The 15,764-nt window shown below is 39.5% G+C and overlaps 1 protein-coding gene across 1 annotated transcript in view; it reads left to right on the top strand.

The window, feature by feature from the left end:
* LOC126263398 (uncharacterized oxidoreductase YjmC-like) overlaps positions 1-15,764 on the top strand; it is a 229,207-nt gene that overhangs the window by 62,678 nt on the left and 150,765 nt on the right. Inside the window, exons 3-6 of the mRNA XM_049960493.1 lie at positions 2,142-2,203; positions 2,285-2,338; positions 2,795-2,893; positions 4,866-5,061. Coding sequence (XP_049816450.1) covers positions 2,142-2,203; positions 2,285-2,338; positions 2,795-2,893; positions 4,866-5,061 — 411 coding nt within the window. The remainder of the gene's footprint in view (positions 1-2,141; positions 2,204-2,284; positions 2,339-2,794; positions 2,894-4,865; positions 5,062-15,764) is intronic.

Raw genomic sequence — 15,764 nt, 5'->3', positions numbered from 1 at the left:
CGCTGAAAGACGAAAGTGCCATAGAAAGGTGATTCCTACCACTGGTTCACTCATTATGGTAATAAAGAAGGTCCATAGAAACTGTTGATCTGAGCTTAGACCCAAGCTGTAGTTAGTGTTTCTGTGAGTGGTGATATGCAAGTCAATTTGGAGTGCAGAATTGTAGGGATGTTGTGTCGATTATGTTGCATTTGTATTGTACAGTACTATACAGATGTCAGACTACATACTGAACAGGAAGCATTTATGCATGCTTTGATCAAATATAGAAAGCCTTCCACCAAATGGTGGGAATGATGCAGAGGATGTTAAGCCAACACATTGTGAGCATTGGTGGCTTGACAAGTCCGTGTGAGCCAATGCACCTTTTGTGACCTGAGTCTGTAGTTACAGTAGCCACAGGGAGGCCAGCCATTAAGTGTGGCACCACCAAAATAGACGTGATACCAGCAATTCTGTGATCTTGAGGCTGTGGCAGTACTTGGTGCAACACTGCCGGCTAGGAGGCTGGTTGTGTGTGTCTGCTGTGCAGGCTGGTGTCCTGGTTGGGGATGGTGACATCGCCGTCATGTGCTTTAAGGATGGGTCAGAGTGGATTGGTACATGTGGTGTTCAACTCAGATTCAGTGCTGCATGCCATGTTATTGTCCACAGCATTGATGCTGTAGCACAGAGAACATTCTGTCTGCCATGCATAGCTTCTTTTTTAATGTCTCTGCCTCATGAGCAGTCATGGCAAGTTGTAGTTACAACAGAAGCTTGACAATCTATAGGGTCCACAGTGAAGTGACTGGCATGAGATCACATTGAGTAGTATCTGTAGTCAGCACTACAGCTTGGGCCACATATTGTTGGTGAGTTGTTCATCGTAGACTACCTTTTTCAATTGTTGTTCTGGGTGTGTAACAAGCATTGGTGAAAGGCCAATTTTTGCATTTTAATATTTATTACAGTCAGGTAACACACAAGTGACATCACTGAAAATGTCAGCATGCCCTGCTTAGTGGCAAATTAATGTCACAAATGTAGAGTTATCATCCAAAATCCCCAATGAAGTCAACACACATTCTGCTGTCACAGACCAAAGTGCTGACTGTTCTGCCCATAATGATGGGAGCTTGGATTGCGTACCAAGTCTGTGAGCTTTAGTATGACCTAGTTGAGGTTGCACTGATGCTGTCTCGTAAAACGGTGTAACTGATGAAGTATTTTGGATCACCCACAGTGTGGCTGTGGATCCAATTATCACATGTAGGTAGTTATGGTCTGTTGCACTCCACCATACGTGGTGGTCATAATTCCTAATAGCATTCATGAAGCGGCTGATACGATTGACATGGGGAGTCATGTTATTGTTCATATTTAGTCCACTCATCCTGCTGAATCATAAACTGATGCACTTAGTGTCGAATCTTGTACAAAGTCCAATAGCAGACTGTTGAATGGAACCCACTATTTTGGTGTGCTGAAGCATGTGTTGTTTTGAGAAGCAACACCTATGGCTGTATTTAGTTCATGTCTGAGCACTGGCTGACAGTTATTACGCTGATGATGCACATCACTGCTGCTAGTCCTTGAGGTCTTTATGGACTGATGATGTGGCGCCATCAGTGCAGGATGGCTGCATTGCTACTGTGTATACAGAACAAAATGTCTCCCCATTGTGTTACATGATTGTTGCAGGTTACCTATATACTAGCTTTCCCTATTTGGCACAGAGTTATACCAACAACAGAGACAACACGTTGGTGTTACGATACTGCTTTATTGCTCACAATTCAACATACAAGATGTCCTTGCAGTATAAGATTCTAAATTGAACTGGTTTCTTTGGAATCCCACCAGATATTGTGCTCCACTTGGGGTATTCTCTGATCAGAGGTATTACTCATGCTGGTGTCCCCACATACTGACTATAGTTACGTTTTCATACACTGTTATATATGGCCTTAAATGTCTGATTTATATTTACTCATTTCTTCTCCTCTTTCATAATAAAATGTCCATAATGGTGTATTGATGTATGTACAAAAGTGAAATATAATGGGTTTCATTATTCTATCAAAGCCTGTATACTTAAAACATAGAGACTGGCATCATTCCTAAAACAGAAGGAGTAGTCATTTTGGATTTTTTCCCAGGTTCTAATCACTATGGAATAGCTGCTTTTTATGCTGAACAAGCACTACAGGAAGGAATGCTGGTGAGTTATATTTTATTTAGTTTGTACTCTAGCAGTAATTAAGGGAATCTTATCACTTACTAATCATGTCCATCATTTCAGGGTATGACTTTTACAAACACATCACCACTGATGACGCCAACTCGTGCAAAGGAGGTAGGGCATATCTGTTCTTTATCTCTTGAGATTTATGAGCTACCCACATAATTTTTCTGTGTTTTGTGTATTCATCATTGTAAATAGCAAAAATCATATAGGAAATATTCACAATGAGAAGAATATTTGCAAACCTGTGGCTATTACTTCCCAAGTATGCTTTACACTAGTTCACTGCCATGTAGCATTCACAGAAATCATTGAGGTAGAGAATGCATGTGAGTGTTACAAATAAAGCCTTGGTACACCTGTAAAGCACAAAACAAAAATCTAAAGTTATTGCTGCATTCTGGCTGGCTGTTTGTATTGTGTTCTTGAGATATTCATTGACATGGCAATTATTTTTTAATTGTGATTTCTTTTTTATAATTTATCATCCAACAATAATGCAAAAATATGTAGAAGTATTGTATAACTATGTTATAAATATTTACCAAACACATTACATATTTACAGGCAGCCCTGGGTACAAATCCATTGTCACTGGCAGCTCCAGGAACTGGAGGGGATAGTGTCATTATTGATATGGCCACAACTGCTGTCGCCGTGGGAAAGGTAAAGCACTTCCATTTCAATCACAAGTTAACAAAGAAACTGACTGATGTTAAATTGTTGGTTAGTCGATTATGACACATTTCTTCCACTTTGTTTGAAATAGAAACAGTTAAGCAAATGGTAAATAGGAACTGTGTATGTGTTACAAGCAATAATAAAATTCTTAATAATAAATTTCAGTGTTACAGTTGATTTGGTTTTGGCTTATGTTGCATATTTCCACTCCTTGTTGTCTTATGAAACTCCCTTCTGGGGCACTGAACCTAAAATAAATAAAATATTTATTAATCATAAGTGGACTGTAAGAATATTGTGTAAAGTAGATTCCTCTTTGTGGAATTATTTCTCACTGTTCAGTATATTTTGTTGTAGCTGTGCCCTCCTGTGCTGTTTTGTGGCTTGATGAGGAGAGTGTGGTATGATAGGTGGGTGGGCAGTTTCCTCTCACTACAACATTGAATGAACATGTGGTTAAAATACACTTTATTACAGAAACCAACTGAGTACTTAACTTCAAGGATGTCCAATCTGAAGTTCTGTGATTAACAGCAATCAATGTCTATGTCCATATTGCAACTATATTCAATGACTAATATTCCCTCAGAGCTAGCTAAGGAGTGAGGCGATGACTATCACTGTGGAAGACTTGAGCACAATGTGACATATTGAGGTGCAATGCGAACTGAGTCCCGATGCGACATACTGAGGTACTGAGAGAGAGAGAGAGAGAGAGAGAGAGAGAGAGAGAGAGAGAGAGAGAGATTGAGCGATTGAGACAGCTTGGTTGTCAGTGGCAGCCTATATCCATGCTGTCCAGGGCACATTATTGGTGCAAAGCCTGGGGGCATGTCTTGGTCTTCTCGTGTCATAGACCCACCTAGTTCAGCACCTGCTACACAACATTTCCTAGTGCCAATCAGTGTGCTGGCAAAGCTATATACCAGCACACATTTACTCCTCATTGTTTTTTGTTGCTGATAATTAACATCAGTTTCCTGCAGAATTTTTGAACAAATTTTGAGTTCGAATATAATAGACTTCCATGAGATGAAAAAACTTCTGCCCACAAATTAGCATGGGTTTAGAAAGCTTGACTTGTGTTAAGCTCAGCTTGCCCTTTCCTCACATAATATCCTGTAAACCAGTGATGGAGGACAACAGGTAGGTTCCATATTCCTAGGTATCTGGAAAGTATTAGACAGGATGCCCCACTGCTGGCTGTTAACAAAGGGCCAAGTGTATATTAGATTCCCAGATATGTGAGAGGCTCAAGGACCTTGACTTCTTAAGTAATCAAGCCTATTACATTGTCCTCAATGGCAGGTGTTCATCAGGCGATGCCCCAGGGAAATGTGTTGTTAGTGCTATATATAAGTAAATGATTTGATGAACAGAATGAGCAGCTATATGCTACTGTTTTCATATGATGATGTGGTATATGTCAAGGTGTTGCCATTGAGTGACTGTAGGTAGATACAAGATGACCTAGATAGAATCTCTAGTTGGTATGATGAATGGCAGTTTCCTCTAAATGTAGAAAAATGTCAGTTAATGCAGGTGAGTTTAAAAAACAATCCATTTATGTTAGAATACAATATTAGCAATGTACTGCTTGACACAGTTACATGGATTAAATTTCTTGGCATAAGATACAAACTGATGTGAAGTGGAATGAGCACATAAGGATGGTAGTAGGGAAGACAGATGGGCAACTGTGGTTTATTGGGGTAATTGTATGAAAGTGTAACTCACCTCTAAAACAGGCCACATATAGAACAGTGGTGTGAACCATTCTGAGTACTACTTGACTGTCTGGGACTCCTGTCATGTTAGATTAAAACACTGTCTCTCTCTCGCTCTCTCTCTCTGTCTCTCTCTCTCACACACACACACACACACACACACACACACACACACACACACATTTGTACACGTGTATAACAACTTCTCAAAGCATTGTTTTGCTTTTCAGATTGAATTCCAGCGGCGTAAAAAAGCACCTATTCCATCCGGCTGGGCTCTGGGTCCCGATGGTGCACTAACAACAGATGCTGAGGTGGCCTTCAAAACTGGCCTTCTCATGCCCCTTGGGGGTTCAGAAACGCATTCTGGATATAAAGGCTATTGCTTGGGTATTCTTGTCGAAGTATTTTCTGGAATACTTAGTGGTAAGTGCTGCTATTCTACAAATGTTTTCTTATCAGTCCGTGCACAACAGTGCACAGTACCTATATGCCCCAAAGAGCTGCTCACGAAAATATGAGTTTGCAGGGGGCCACGTCTCAGGTTCTATAGATCACAGAGATAAGGGGTCAAGTGCTTTGGATAGTCCCTGTCCTAGTGACCATCTGTATACCTATTGAAGAACAAGTATACTGTAGATATCTTACAATACAGAGTCAAAATTCACACATTACATGCTTCCTCAGCCAAGGAAAATTGAGCAGATTGGTGGTTCTTTTGAATTATATGTGGTCTAGGGTGGTCCTTAGGCAGGTTATAAAAGCGCCATTGGTTCATGGTTGGTTCCTGAAAAAACCAGAAGTACTGATTGTGGGGATTTCCACATCTATAATTTCTATTCATGGCAAATTGTCAAAATTTTTACTGTATGTAATTAAGATGATGATCTCAGGGGACTTGAAGCTTTTTTTGGTATCATTATCTGTAGCTGGTATCCAGAGATTCAAAGTTACAATATGAGTGCAAATAACATCCAATCTGAGGTATAAATGTAGTTTCAACTGTTCTAGTGAACACATAATAAGGATTCTCAGTTCATCAAATAGTTCTGACATTCCCAACAATGTTTTTAATTACCATTTTGTTACTAATAAAATTTTATAGTGTGCTGTCTGTGTAATCGGTTTTTGTACTTGCATATCAAATATCATATTTGTTGGTGTACTGTAAGTGTAGACTAAAAATAAAGTGAATTTCCACTGGATGAGAGAAAATTTTGTGCTAACATTATGTTATACACACTTATTTGTTGCTTATATGTGTCAAAGTATGTAAATGTGTTGAGATACATAAATAAACTGTCAAAACTTTAGTGTCCCATAGAATTCATTTTATATAAGCAGCACACTCTGCCGTAACAGGGAAAAGAAAGGAACCCTCTGAAAATTGTTTCTGTCAGAGCACAACAAGGTGAATATGGTCCTCTTTAAAAGACTCCTACAGAAAACTGGGGCAGCTGTCTTAATCCTAATTCTACCTTCGTCACAAAAAATTTTGGCATACAAACATATTTACTTTTTCTTGCATTGAAAGAGAGTGGCAGATAGACAGAGAGAGCAGAGTATTGCCAGTGGGAAAGAAGGAGACAGGGGACAGTGATGGTTAGTGAGAGACTGTTCCAGTAAAAGAGAAAGATTAACTGATGTTGATAGTAGCAGTGGGAGCAAAAGAGAGAGGAGACAGTGGAAATGGAAAAGAGATATGAGTGGAAATAATGCATAGGCTTGGGAGTCCTGGACACTGAGCTCCGAGCTCCCCCGCCCTCCCTTTAACCAGCAAACCTTAACACAAAAATATTTGCCCATTTTCGCCATCTCCTATGCCCATGTGTTAAAGTTTCCTGGTTTAGGGGTTGACAATCTCAGCAAACCATCCTCGACGATGTGCGTGGAGAGGAGACAGTGACAGCTGGAGAGGAAGACAGCATATTGTAAGTGAGAAAGAAAGAGACAGTGGCAGTGAGAGAGAAAAAGAATGGGACAAAGACAATGGCAGTGGGACAGACAGACGGCGAAAGCGGCAGAGAAGGAGACAGTGGTAAGGAAGAATGATTTTCATTTTGGTTTGATTTATTAATCCATTTTCATCTACAGCTGCACATTGTGCAAGAGATATTTGGATTTTTTTGTTAATATTAACAGTTTTACATATAATATACCTTTTTACATAATAAAAACAAAGATGATGTGACTTACCGAACGAAAGTGCTGGCAGGTCGATAGACACACAAACAACACAAACATACACACGAAATTCAAGCTTTCGCAACAAACGGTTGCCTCATCAGCCGCCAGCACTTTCGTTCGGTAAGTCACTAGGATGGATAAGGCTGTTTTGAAATAACTTTGTGTTGGTGCTTTGAACATATACATCCAATTTTTGTCTTGTATCATAGTTGTGTATTGTATGATTTTGAGTGATGAGTGGTCTTTTTGTATATAAGTTTTGCTTTAAATATATTATATTTTCAAGTATATATATGCAAGGAAGAGGCAGGATCATCCTTTTTTGAAACAATGGTCTACATGATTTGCGATTATCTACCCCTTCCATTATTCTTATAATTTTTTTTGAATTTTGAATGGTTTGATGGCATCTCCAGAATTTCCCCCAAACATAATCCCATACCGGAGGTGAGAGTGTACAACTGCATAATATACACACTGTAGGGTGTTGTCGCTGGTACAATTTTTGTATGTACGCAGCACAAAACAAGAAGTACTTTATTTTTTGTTCATTTGCTCAATATGTGCTTTCCATTTCAAGTTGTCTTGTAGATGAAGTCCAAGAAATTTGGTACAGGCTGTTTTGGCAATTGTCTGTCCATATAGCTCTCGATTGTGTGATATCAGATTTTTTGTTTGTGCTGTGTGTATATCCATAGCTACAGTTTTTTCAGTGTTTATTATTAAGTCGTTGTCATCAAAGTAACATGTTAGCTTGTCGGTGGCTTCTTTTATGTTTTTTACAAGAGTTTCTTCTGAGTTTCCTGTAATTAGAACACTCGTATCATCAGCAAATTGAAATATTTTACTGCTGTCATTGCTTATGTTTAGGTCATTTACATAGAGTAACAACAGAACAGGACCCATTACTGATCCTTGTGGCACTCCATATTTAACAGTCAGTAGCTTGGAATTATATTTCCTAATGACATTGGCCCTTTCTTGATCTATTTCCACATATTGTTCCCTGTTTTTAAGATAAGAGCTGAGCTAGTTGTTAGCTGTTCCCCTAATGCCAAGATTTTCTAGCTTGTGTAGCAATTTGTCATGATTCATGGTGTCAAATGCCTTTGACAGATCTAAAAATATGCCCATGGTAAGTTTTTTGTTGTCTAATGCTATCAGTGCCTCTAATAGAAAGGAGTGAACTGCAGATTCGGTTGAGCGGTTTGCTCTAAATCCATGTTGAGATTCTGACAGAATGCCATTTACCTCTAAGAAGTCTGTTAGCCTCTTATTGAAAAGCCTTTCTAATATTTTTGAGAAAACAGACAGAAGTGCCAGTGGTGTTGTTGTTGTTGTGGTCTTCAGTCCTGAGACTGGTTTGATGCAGCTCTCCATGCTACTCTATCCTGTGCAAGCTTCGTCATCTCCCAGTACCTACACTGCAACCTACATCCTTCTGAATCTGCTTGGTGTATTCATCTCTTGGTCTCCCTCTACGACTTTTACCCTCCACTCTGCCCTCCAATACTAAATTGGTGATCCCTTGATGCCTCAGAACATGTCCTACCAACCAATCCCTTCTTCTAGTCATGTTGTGCCTCACACTTCTCTTCTCCCCAATCCTATTCAACACCTCCTCATTAGCTATGTGATCTACCCATCTAATCTTCAGCATTCTTCTGTAGCACCACATTTCGAAAGCTTCTATTCTCTTCTTGTCTAAACTATTTATCGTCCATGTTTCACTTCCATACATGGCTACACTCCATACAAATACTTGCAGAAACGACTTCCTGACACTTAAATCTATACTCATGTTAACAAATTTATCTTCTTCAGAAACGCTTTCCTTGCCATTGCCAGTCTACATTTTATATCCTCTCTACTTCGACCATCATCAGTTATTTTGCTCCCCAAATAGCAAAACTCCTTTATTACTTTAAGTGTCTCATTTCCTAATCTAATTCCCTCACCATCACCCGACTTGATTCGACTACATTCCATTATCCTCGTTTTGCTTTTGTTGATGTTCATCTTATATCCTCCTTTCAAGACACTATCCATTCCATTCAACTGTTCTTCCAAGTCCTTTGCTGTCTCTGACAGAATTACAATGTCATCGGCGAACCTCAAAGTTTTTATTTCTTCTCCATGGATTTTAATACCTAATCTGAATTTTTCTTTTGTTTCCTTCACTGCTTGCTCAATATGCAGATTGAATAACATTGGGGAGAGGCTACAACCCTGTCTCACTCCCTTCCCAAACACTGCTTCCCTTTCATGCCCCTCAACTCTTATAACTGCCATTTGGTTTCTATACATATTGTAAATAGCCTTTTGCTTCCTATATTTTACCCCTGCCACCTTCAGAATTTGAAAGAGAGTATTCCAGTCAACATTGCCAAAAGCTTTCTCTTCCCTCATTCGAGCTTCTAAGATAAGTCGTAGGGTCAGTATTGCCTCACGTATTCCAATATTTCTATGGAATCCAAACTGATCTTCCCCGAGGTCGGCTTCTACCAGTTTTTCCATTCGTCTGTAAAGAATTCGCGTTAGTATTTTGCAGCTGTGACTTATTAAACTGATAGTTTGGTAATTTTCACATCTGTCAACACCTGCTTTCTTTGGGATTGGAATTATTATATTCTTCTTGAAGTATGAGGGTATTTTGCCTGTTTCATACGTCTTGCTCAACAGATGATAGAGTTTTGTCGGGACTGGCTCTCCCAAGGCCGTCAGTAGTTCTAATGGAATGTTGTCTACTCCCGGGGCCTTGTTTCGACTCAGTTCTTTCAGTGCTCTGTCAAACTCTACACGCAGTATCATATCTCCCATTTCATCTTCATCCACATCCTCTTCCATTTCCATAATATTGTCCTCAAGTACATCGCCCTTGTATAGACCCTCTTTATACTCCTTCCACCTTTCTGCTTTCCCTTCTTTGCTTAGAACTGGGTTTCCATCTGAGTTCTTAATATTCATACAAGTAGTTCTCTTTTCTCCAAAGGTCACTTTAATTTTCCTGTAGGCAGTATCTATCTTACCCCTCGTGAGATAAGCCTCTACATCCTTACATTTGTCCTCTAGCCATCCCTGCTTAGCCATTTTGCACTTCCTGCCGATCTCATTTTTGAGACGTTTGTATTTCTTTTTGCCTGCTTCACTTACTGCATTTTTGTATTTTCTCCTTTCATCAATTAAATTCAGTATCTCTTCTGTTAACCAAGGATTTCTACTAGTCCTTGTTTTTTTACCTACTTGATCCTCTGCTGCCTTCACTATTTCATTCCTCAAAGCTACCCGTTCTTCTTCTACTGTATTTCTTTCCCCCATTCCTGTCAATTTTTCACTTATGCTCTCCCTGAAACTCTGTACAACCTCTTGTTCTTTCAGTTTATTCAGGTCCCATCTCCTTAACTTCCCACCTTTTTGCAGTTTCTTCAGTTTTAATCTACAGTTCATAACCAATAGATTGTGGTCAGAGTCTACATCTACCCTGGAAATGGCTTACAATTTAAAATCTGGTTCCTAAATCTCTGTCTTACCATTATACAATCTATCTGAAACCTTTTAGTATCTCCAGGGTTCTTCCATGTATACAACCTTCTTTTATGATTCTTGAACCAAGTGTTAGCTATGATTAAGTTGTGCTCTGTGCAAAATTCTACCAGGCGGCTTCCTCTTTCCTTTCTTACCCCCAATCCATATTCACCTACTACATTTCCTTCTCTTCCCTTTCCTACCGTCAAATTCCAGTCAACCATGACTATTAAATTTTCGTCTGCCTTCACTATCTGAATAATTTCTTTTATTTCATCATACATTTCTTCAATTTCTTCATCATCTGCAGAGCTAGTTGGCATATAAACTAGTACTACTATAGTAGGCATGGGCTTCGTGTCTATCTTGGCCACAATAATGCGTTCACTATGCTGTTTGTAGTACCCGCAATCCTATTTTTTTATTCATTATTAAACCTACTCCTGCGTTACCCCTATTTGATTTTGTGTTTATAACCCTGTAGTCACCTGACCAGAAGTCTTGTTCCTTCTGCCACCGAATTTCACTAATTCCCACTATATCTAACTTTAACCTATCCATTTCCCTTTTTAAATTTTCTAACCTACCTGCCCGATTAAGGGATCTGACATTCCACACTCCGATCCATAGAACGCCAGTTTTATTTGTCCTGATAACGACGTCCTCTTGAGTAGTCCCCTCCCGGAGATCCAAATGGGGAACTATTTTACCTCCGGAATATTTTACCCAAGAGGACGCCATCATCATAAACCATACAATAAAGCTGCATGCCCTCTGGAAAAATTATGGCTGTAGTTTCCCCTTGCTTTCAGCCGTTCACAGTACCAGCACAGCAAGGCTGTTTAGGTTAGTGTTACAAGGCCAGATCAGTCAATCATCCAGACTGTTGCCCCTGCAACTACTGTAAAGGCTGCTGCCCCTCTTCAGGAACCACACGTTTGTCTGGCATCTCAACAGATACCCCTCTGTTGTGGTTGCACCTACGGTACGGCTATCTGTATCGCTTTGGCACGCAAGCCTCCCCACCAACGGCAAGGTCCATGGTTCATTGGGGGGGGGGGGGGGGGTTGCCAGTGGTCTGTAGTTGGAAATATCATCTTTGTTTCCTTTCTTGTATAATGGCTTAACTTTTCCTACTTCCAAACATGAAGGAAAAGTTCCTGTAGCAAAAGATAGGTTACATGGGTGGGTTAAGGGCTCAGTAATCAAGTCCCCACACTTCTTTATACAGAAATCAGGTATATCATCTACACCTGCAGAGTGTTTTGTTTTGAGACTTTTTATTATAACCTGTAATTCTACATTTGTTGCGTACAGAAACATTGATCTGCTTGAGACTTTTTTCCCTGTTTCTGTATGCTGTTTTCTATTAGAAGTCTGTTGTAGTAGTTTCTCTGTTACATTTAAAAAATAGGTATTAAACATATTAGCTACTTCCTGTGGGTTACTATCAAACTCCCGAGTTCTGTTGTAGCTTCTTGCAATATTGTGAAGGTACCATTTTCTACTAGCACAAGATTTCGTTATACCACTAGTAATCCACTTGTTGCTTTTAGTGGTTTGCGTTGTTTTGGCTTTCAATGGAAAAGCAAGATCAAAATAATATTTAAAAATATTCATGAATGTCTGAAACTTACCAGAAATATTTTCTGTACTATACACTACCTCCCATGATTCTTGTTGGAGATAATTGTGGAATGTTTGTACTGCAGTATTACTGAAAGTTCTGCCCACGTATGTAGTCTTCCTCATATAATTATTGGATGGATTAGTTTTTACACAAAAGCTTATAGCCTGTGCATAATGGTCTGCCAGTCCAGCTTTAATTACAACTGATTTATGTTTTGTTTCGAACTTTTATTATTTGGCCTATGGTAGTGCTAGAATGATTCGTTTCACTTGTAGGGGAGTGGATTGCCATCTCCAAATTATTGGCTCCCCCCCCCCTCCCCCCCCCCCCCCCACGAACCATGGACCTTGCCGTTGGTGGGGAGGCTTTCGTGCCTCAAGCGATACAGATGGCAGTACCGTAGGTGCAACTACAATGGAGGGGTATCTGTTGAGAGGCCAGACAAACGTGTGGTTCCTGAAGAGGGGTAGCAGCCTTTTTAGTAGTTGCAGGGGCAACAGTCTGGATGATTGACTGATCTGGCCCTGTAACACTAACCAAAACAGCCTTGCTGTTGTGGTACTGTGAACGGCTGAAAGCAAGGGGAAACTACAGCCGTAATTTTTCCTGAGGGCATGCAGCTTTACAGTATGATTAAATGATGATGGCGTCCTCTTGGGTAAAATATTCTGGAGGTAAAATAGTCCCCCATTCGGATCTCCAGGCGGACACTACTCAAGAGGACGTCGTTATCAGGAGAAAGGAAACTGGCATTCTATGGATAGGAGCGTAGAATGTCTGATCCCTTAATCGGGCAGGTAGGTTAGAAAATTTAAAAAGGGAAATGGATAGGGTAAAGTTAGACATAGTGGGAATTAGTGAAGTTCGGTGGCAGGAGTAGCAAGAATTTTGCTCAGGTGAATACAGGATTATAAATACAAAATCAAATAGGTGTAATGCAGGAGTAGGTTTAATAATGAATAAAAAAATAGGAGTGCGGGTAAGCTACTACAAACAGCATAGTGTACGCATTATTGTGGCCAAGATAGACACGAAGCTCATGCCTACTATAGTAGTACTAGTTTATATGCCAACTAGCTCTGCAGATGATGAAGAAATTGAAGAAATGTATGATGAAATAAAAGAAATTATTCAGATAGTGAAGGCAGACGAAAATTTAATAGTCATGGTTGACTGGAATTTGACGGTAGGAAAGGGAAGAGAAGGAAATGTAGTAGGTGAATATGGATTGGGGGTAAGAAAGGAAAGAGGAAGCCGCCTGGTAGAATTTTGCACAGAGCACAACTTAATCATAGCTAACACTTGGTTCAAGAATCATAAAAGAAGGTTGTATACATGGAAGAACCCTGGAGATACTAAAAGGTTTCAGATAGATTGTATAATGGTAAGACAGAGATTTAGGAACCAGATTTTAAATTGTAAGCCATTTCCAGGGTAGATGTAGACTCTGACCACAATCTATTGGTTATGAACTGTAGATTAAAACTGAAGAAACTGCAAAAAGGTGGGAAGTTAAGGAGATGGGACCTGAATAAACTGAAAGAACAAGAGGTTGTACAGAGTTTCAGGGAGAGCATAAGTGAAAAATTGACAGGAATGGGGGAAAGAAATACAGTAGAAGAAGAATGGGTAGCTTTGAGGAATGAAATAGTGAAGGCAGCAGAGGATCAAGTAGGTAAAAAGACAAGGACTAGTAGAAATCCTTGGTTAACAGAAGAGATACTGAATTTAATTGATGAAAGGAGAAAATACAAAAATGCAGTAAGTGAAGCAGGCAAAAAGAAATACAAACGTCTCAAAAATGAGATCGGCAGGAAGTGCAAAATGGCTAAGCAGGGATGGCTAGAGGACAAATGTAAGGATGTAGAGGCTTATCTCACGAGGGGTAAGATAGATACTGCCTACAGGAAAATTAAAGAGACCTTTGGAGAAAAGAGAACTACTTGTATGAATATTAAGAACTCAGATGGAAACCCAGTTCTAAGCAAAGAAGGGAAAGCAGAAAGGTGGAAGGAGTATATAGAGGGTCTATACAAGGGCGATGTACTTGAGGACAATATTATGGAAATGGAAGAGGATGTGGATGAAGATGAAATGGGAGATATGATACTGCGTGTAGAGTTTGACAGAGCACTGAAAGAACTGAGTCGAAACAAGGCCCCGGGAGTAGACAACATTCCATTAGAACTACTGACGGCCTTGGGAGAGCCAGCCCCGACAAAACTCTACCATCTGTTGAGCAAGACGTATGAAACAGGCAAAATACCCTCATACTTCAAGAAGAATGTAATAATTCCAATCCCAAAGAAAGCAGGTGTTGACAGATGTGAAAATTACCAAACTATCAGTTTAATAAGTCACAGCTGCAAAATACTAACGCAAATTCTTTACAGACGAATGGAAAAACTGGTAGAAGCCGACCTCGGGGAAGATCAGTTTGGATTCCGTAGAAATATTGGAATACGTGAGGCAATACTGACCCTACGACTTATCTTAGAAGCTCGATTAAGGAAAGGCAAACCTACATTTCTAGCGTTTGTAGACTTAGAGAAAGCTTTTGACAATGTTGACTGGAATACTCTCTTTCAAATTCTGAAGGTGGCAGGGGTAAAATACAGGGAGCGGAAGGCTATCTACAATTTGTACAGAAACCAGATGGCAGTTATAAGAGTCGAGGGATACGAAAGGGAAACAGTGATTGGGAAGGGAGTGAGACAGGGTTGTAGCCTGTCCCTGATGCTGTTCAATCTGTATATTGAGCAAGCAATAAAGGAAACCAAAGAAATGCTCGGAGTAGGTATTAAAATCCATGGAGAAGAAATAAAAACTTTGATGTTCGCCGATGACATTGTAATTCTGTCAAATTCTGTCAGAGGCAGCAAAGGACTTGTAGATTGTAGACTGTATTTTATTGGTCCTGTTGTCTACATAGCAGCTTATGCATAAGACGTTGGACAAGTCAAGTTATAAATATACAGGCTTACAATAATACACTTTACACGTAAGTATTTATATAACACATTTCATAAATTTAAATATTCTTCAATGGAGTAAAAGCAGTGATGCTGTAAATATGACTTTAGAGATTTTCAAAATGTATTGACCTCAGTGGTAGCTTTTATGTTTTCAGGAAGTTTGTTATAAAGCTTAACTCCCATGTGAAAAGTACCTTTTTGGCACAGTGCTGTGCTGATTTGAGTCATATGTAAGTTTCTGTTTTGTCTGGTAAAGTGCTCATGTATATCACAGTTTTCTTTTTGTAGTGTCTGGTCCTTGCCTATTACATTTAATTTAAAGAACAAAAGGGTTTCCATAATGTATACACACGGTAATGGGGAATACCAGATTTCTTAAACAGGGGTTTACAAGAGTCTCTAGGCTTGCACCCAAACAAGATTCTAATGGCCCTTTTTTGTAGTTTAAAAGTGCTATTAGCTATTTTAGAGTTTCCCCAGAAGGTGACCCCATATCTAAGATGAGAATGAAAATACGCATGATATGCATTCAATACTGTTTTCTCACGACAGCATGATTTTAATGAACAAAGAAGGTAACATGTTTTGCTCAGTTCTGCATTGAGATATTCAATATGCTTATTCCATCTGATGTTACTCTGCAGCCAAAGTCCTAAGAATTTGGTTTCAGTACTGTTACCAACTGGTTCATCATTGATAGAGACTGATGGGATAAACATGTCCTTGTTAGGAACATTATGGAATTTTAGAGCAACGGTTTTCTTACTGTTTATTACAAGCTGATTACTCTGTGCCCAGCTGCTAAGTTGTTT

This window comes from Schistocerca nitens, chromosome 6 (assembly GCF_023898315.1).
Source record: "Schistocerca nitens isolate TAMUIC-IGC-003100 chromosome 6, iqSchNite1.1, whole genome shotgun sequence".
NCBI lineage: Eukaryota > Metazoa > Arthropoda > Insecta > Orthoptera > Acrididae > Schistocerca > Schistocerca nitens.
Note: the sequence above shows the minus strand (reverse complement) of the source record. Positions and strands in the feature narration are given on the sequence as shown.